Raw genomic sequence first — 5618 nt, forward strand, 5'->3', positions numbered from 1 at the left:
CTTTTCTATTATTTGCAGTAGGGTCTGACCTGACCTCGTCACTACTCTATCGAGCTTAGGCTTGGCACTTATAGGGTACCGCTGTGGAGTACTCATACTACGCTTCTGCATATCGTTTTGTGCGGATCCAGCTACTTCTTACCAGCCCAGATATCAGTGAGCTACCTATGTGCAGAGACTTCAATGTACATCTGCCAGCGTCCACAGACCTCGGAGTCCCTCTCTATCCATATCATGTTGTTTTCCTTATTTTAGTAGACTCTGATGTATAGAGACATTAGTATTTCTCTTAGAAGCTTGTGACTTGTTTCTATCGGGTTTTGGGAGATTGTAGTTCTTTGACTTGCAGTTTTCATTTATTATAACTATTGAGGTTTGAGTTTCTTATTATGTTATTCCATAATTTGTTAAGGCTTACCTTGTCTTAGAGACTAGGTGCCATCACGACATCCTACGGAGGGTGAATTAGGGTTGTGACACGTCAAGAGTCTTACTCGCATAGTAGATGGAATAAAACATCTTGTCCTTCCTCTGTCCTAGCACTGCCCCAATAGCATGGTCACTTGCATCACACATAAGTTCAAATTCTAAGGACCAATCCGGTGCCGCAATAATGGGAGCAGCCACCAACGTCTTTTTGATCTCTTCAGGCAGGCGTCATCAAACTTGGAAGTTATATCATTTTCAAGCAACTTGCACAAAGGAGTAGAAATTTTAGAAAACTCTTTAATAAAGCGTCGATAGAACCCCGCGTGTCCCAAGAAACTCCGGACACCCTTCACAGAAATGGGTGGAGGTAATTTTTCAACTGCCTCCATCTTCGCCTTATCAACTTTAATTCCGCTCCAAGACACTCTGTGACCCAACACGATGCCTTCCTGTACCATAAAATGGCACTTTTCCCAATTCAACAATAAATTTGTTTCTTCACAGCGGGCTAACACCTTGCTCAAATTCTTCAAATAGCCATCATAAGAAGGCCCAAAGACTAAAAAATCATCCATAAAGACTTCCACAAATATTTCCACCATATCGGTGAAAATAGCCATCATGCATCTCTGGAAAGTGGTTGGTGCATTACAAAGACCAAACGGCATTCGCTTGAAGGTGAAAGTTCCATAAGGGAAAGTGAAAGTGGTCTTCTCCTGATCCTCTAGGCATATGACAATCTGGTTGTACCCAGAATAACCATCAAGGAAGCAATAATATTCATGCCCCGCCAATCTATCCAACATTTGGTCAATGAATGGAAGTGGGAAGTGGTCCTTGTGGGTTGCTTTGTTGAGCCTTCTGTAATCAATGCAAACTCTCCACCCCGTCACAGTGCGAGTAGGAATTTGCTCATTTTTCTCATTCTCAACCACAGTCATCCCTCCCTTTTTAGGCACACATTGTACTAGGCTTACCTAGTTGTTATCAGAGATAGGAAAGATGATACACGCATCTAGCCACTTAATTACTTCCTTCTTCAGAACTTCTTTCATGATGGGATTTAATATCCATTGCTTCTCAACACTGGGGTGGTGTCCATCTTCCAGAAAGATTTTATGCATGCAAAACGATGGACTAATTCCCTTGATGTCAGCAATTGTCCACCCTATAGCCGTTTTTATGCTTGCGAATTACTCTGAGCAATTTTTCTTCTTGTATATTAGTTAAGCTGGATGAGATAATCACTAGAAATGTCTCAGAGTTCCCCAAATAAGCATAGCACAGATGCGCTGGAAGGGGCTTTAGTTCTAGCTTTGGAGCTTCTTCAATGGATGGCTTAGGAGGGGTTAGAGTGACAGGCCTGCCCAACTCCTCAAATCTCCCAAACCCATGGACATAGCTGCAAGACATGTCAAGTACTTGCTCAATTTCTCCCATCATCTCATCTTCACTGTCTTCTCCATCCCCAATCAAAGCTCGTTTAAAAGGATCTATGAGGCTCATATAAGGCACCAATGACGTAGCATCACTTTCCACTATAGAAATCTGGATAACTCTTCATAGTGGGCTGGAAATATGAGTGCTTTATACACATTAAATACCTCCACTCGATTCCCTACTCTCATCATCATCTTTCCTTCACATACATCAATAATCGCTCGGGTCGTGGCTAAAAATGGACGCCCCAAAATAAATGGGACTTCCTAATAAGGCTCGTAATCCAAGATAATGAAATTAGCAGGGAATATGAAAGAACCCACTAGAACTAACACATCTTCAATCACTCCTTCAGGACGAGCAAGGGAGCGATCAACCAACTGTAAGATTACCGTTGTTGGACGCAACTCACCCAACCCCAATTGTCTGAACACAGACAACAACATCAAATTGATGCTCGCTCCAAGATCACACAAAGCTCGCTCGACTGCATGCTTACCAATCGAGATTTGGATAGTGAAACTATCCAAATCATTCAATTTCTGAGGTAGCTTGCTTTGAATTCTTGAGCTACATTCCTCAGTGAGTGCCACAGTCTCGAATTCGGTCAACCTCCATTTATTTGCCACTATGTCCTTGATGTATTTTGCATATTTGGGCACTTCTTGCAGGATGTCTACTAGCGGAATATTGATTTGCACCTGCTTCAAAATATCAAGAAACTTTTTATATACGGAATTATCCTTCACTTTTTCAATCTTTGAGGGAACGGAGGTGGTGGCTTTGCAACTAATAGTGGGGGTTGCTTAGTCACCGCCTATTCAGCTGGCTTCTCTAACTTCTTTGATTTTTATGATTCTGACTCTATAGTGGCCGGCTTCTCATTAAAAATCACATGTTTTCTGTTTTTCGACTGGACTTCTTCTAACTGTCTCCCATTCCTCAATGACACAACATTAATAGATGATTTAGGATTAGCCTCAGTGTCGCTTGGAATAGGTCCAAGTGTTCGAGTATTTTGGGCACTAGCAAGTTGTCCCAATTGTCACACCAAATTTCTCATTGCTGTTGCTTGGTCCTGCTGGTCAGTCATCACTCTTTTCATCATCTATGATGTTTGGGCATGCTGGTCAGCCATCAATTTCTTCATCATTTCCTCAAGGTGACTTGTTGAGTTTACATGTTGTTCAGCCTAAGGTGGTCTATATTGTTGTTGAAGTGCTTGTTGTTGGTATTGATTCTGAGCACCTTGGTTTCCACCCGAAGAGAAGTTGGGTGGTTCCTCCAGTTGGGATTATAAGTATTCACATATTGTTTATTTTGCCCCTATTTATATTACCCACAAAACAGACAGACTCATGATAAACTGGGCATAAGTCACTCGTATGACCCTCTCCACATACTTCACATAACAATTGAACCTGTTGCACTGGCTGGGCTTGTTGCTTGTTAATAACCAAGGCCATCTCATTGACATGGTTGGTCAATGTGGAAATGTGCGTTGATAATGTCGAGATGACATCTAACTCGAGAACCCCTGTAGATTTTTGCACTGTGTGTCTGCCTATCTCTCCTTGCCAATCAGGATTGCTTTTGGCGAATTTGTTCAATAACACATATATATCACCAAAGCTTTTCTCCAACACTTGACCTCCAGCTGCAGCATCTACCACAATATTTGTCTCAAGATGTAACCCTTCTATGAAAGTGTGAGCTAACACTGCATTTGTCTGATTGTGATGAGGACAGTCTCTGAGCAGTCCCTTGAACCTCTCCCAAGCTGAGTATAAAGACTCCCCCGCTTTCTGTTTGTAGGAGACTATCTCACTTCTGATCTTTGCAGGTTTACCTGAAGGGAAGAACCTTGCCAAAACTTTTCTTGCCAGATCATTCCATGATGTAATAGAATTGGTTCTGCCTTCAGCCATTGCTACGCTTTACCGAACAGAGAGAACGGGAAAAGTGTGAGCCTTACATAGCCTGGGGTGACTCCGTTAGTGATATAAGTATCACTAATCTCTAAGAAATTCAGGATATGTTGTTGTGGATCCTCGTGTGGAAGATCCATTAACTGCCCATTCGCATGAAGTAGCTGGATCATGCTCTGTTTCAGCTCAAAGTGCCCAGTGATTCTAGGCTTCACAATGTTGGAGGTGACATTAGCAATGCTGGGCATTGCCACCTCCTGAACAGCCATATGTTGCTCCTCTTCCATGTTCACAGGAAATTGAACAAGTGCCTGAAACTTATTTGTGTCCCTTGCTTCCCTCAACCTCCTATGAAATGTTCTCTCAGGTTCGGGGTCAAAGCCTTGAAGTCTGTCCTGGCTTCTGATCATTCGCATTCAATTAATGTTCCTAAGAGCAGAGCAACAATCAAGTAACGTTAGACATGATGAAATAAATAATTAAAGCAAAAACTAGAAAGTACTCAATATTCAAGTCCCCAGCAACGGCGCCAAAAATTTGTTGCTCCCTAATGCACACGCAAGTATACGTAGTCGTACAAGTAATAAAATGATAAGTCGAATGTCGAACCCATAGAGACTTGTATCAACCAACCACTAAATTCACCAAGGTTGTTATTCATTCGAGCCAATTCGAGTTCAAGAGTGTGATTATACTAAATAATAACTAAATTATCAAGCAGCAAAATGATTGTTGTGTATTCAGTAAAGACAATATTCCAGGGTTGTGATCGATTCACCAATCCTATTGTGTTCTAGTTAACTCTCCCTTTCATACAATTCACCCGTGGTTGTTAATTAATCGAACAATTTCTCTCGTAGCCTTCTCCCGAAGTACTACTCGCATATTCAAAATAGATTAACACCTATATTCCTATGAAATCAATCTATTAAGAACGCATTAAGATTACGATATTTAATTAAGCACGGTGACTAGGTATATTCCTATCCTAACCACAAATCCCCCCACCCCCCAGAGTTAAGATCGTACTCTCTTCAATTCTTCTCTAATCTAAACATGGATTTCCCGAGCATAGCATAGATAATAAATAGAACCTAACTGCTGGCTAGACAATTAAGCAATTCATCACAGAATTAAAAAAATAATCATATATTGATGAATTGTAATCAAGGTTAAGTCAACGTTAAACAACAATATTCATGGCTAAATCACAACCCCAGAACTATGAGTTTTAGCCACTCATGAAGGTATGAAACAAATTCATAAGTGTTGGATAATTGAAAATACTAAGAAAAGATGAAGAAAACTGAGATCTCCTCGCTCCCGGATATTCCTTGTGTGTATTCTCCCTCCAAAGTGGCGTCCCCCTCTAAAAATAAGCTTAGTCTTGCTTTTATACGTGTTGGGTAGGTCTAGGGCCGAAATAACCTTGTCCGGGGCAAACTTGGACAACTCCCCCGTCACCAGCATCCAGCCCAGCGCCCCACGCTGAACCTGGCGCTAGCTAGTAAAAGTTTTTGCCACTGGCGCCACAGGTGGTGTGGAGCGCTGCCTGTGGCGCTGAAAATTCAATTTTTCCCGTTTTTCTCCGTTTTGGCTCTAATCTCGCACCTTTCTCCCCCAATTTCTTCTGAATGATTCCTACACATAAAAGCACCCCAAATTAATATAACTCAACACATTTTACATCTGAAATCTACGAAACACGAGTAAAACATGAGGCGATATACATATAAATATATATACTTTAAGCTAAATATTAGCAGGCAACAAGTTAAGTTCGGTGGTGTGTGACTCGATCCACCTCCAAGAAATTTGTGC

At 41.4% G+C, this 5618-nt stretch overlaps 1 protein-coding gene across 1 annotated transcript; it reads right to left on the minus strand.

Annotated features, from left to right (window-relative positions):
• Window positions 1-2135: 2135 nt before the first annotated feature.
• Window positions 2136-3797, minus strand: LOC107830520 (uncharacterized). The gene is made up of 3 exons (XM_075231451.1): window positions 3291-3797; window positions 3118-3195; window positions 2136-2570 (listed from the first exon to the last, which is right to left on the minus strand). The coding sequence occupies exons 1-3, from the start codon at window positions 3795-3797 to the stop codon at window positions 2136-2138; spliced, it is 1020 nt and encodes a 339-aa protein (XP_075087552.1).
• Window positions 3798-5618: the final 1821 nt, after the last annotated feature.

This window comes from Nicotiana tabacum, chromosome 15 (genome assembly GCF_000715075.1).
Source record: "Nicotiana tabacum cultivar K326 chromosome 15, ASM71507v2, whole genome shotgun sequence".
Taxonomy (NCBI): Eukaryota; Viridiplantae; Streptophyta; class Magnoliopsida; order Solanales; family Solanaceae; genus Nicotiana; species Nicotiana tabacum.

Bases quoted from the DNA above. Each gene is read 5' to 3' on its own strand.
- LOC107830520 (XM_075231451.1), bottom strand. From the start codon at position 3,797: ATGGCTGAAGGCAGAACCAATTCTATTACATCATGGAATGATCTGGCA. The intron at 3,196-3,290 runs GTTCAATTGTTA...TAATATAAATAG, and splicing joins AAGCCCAGCCAGTGCAACAG to GGGCAAAATAAACAATATGT. The intron at 2,571-3,117 runs GTGCTCAGAATC...ATTTTGAAGCAG, and splicing joins CTCTTCGGGTGGAAACCAAG to GTGCAAATCAATATTCCGCT.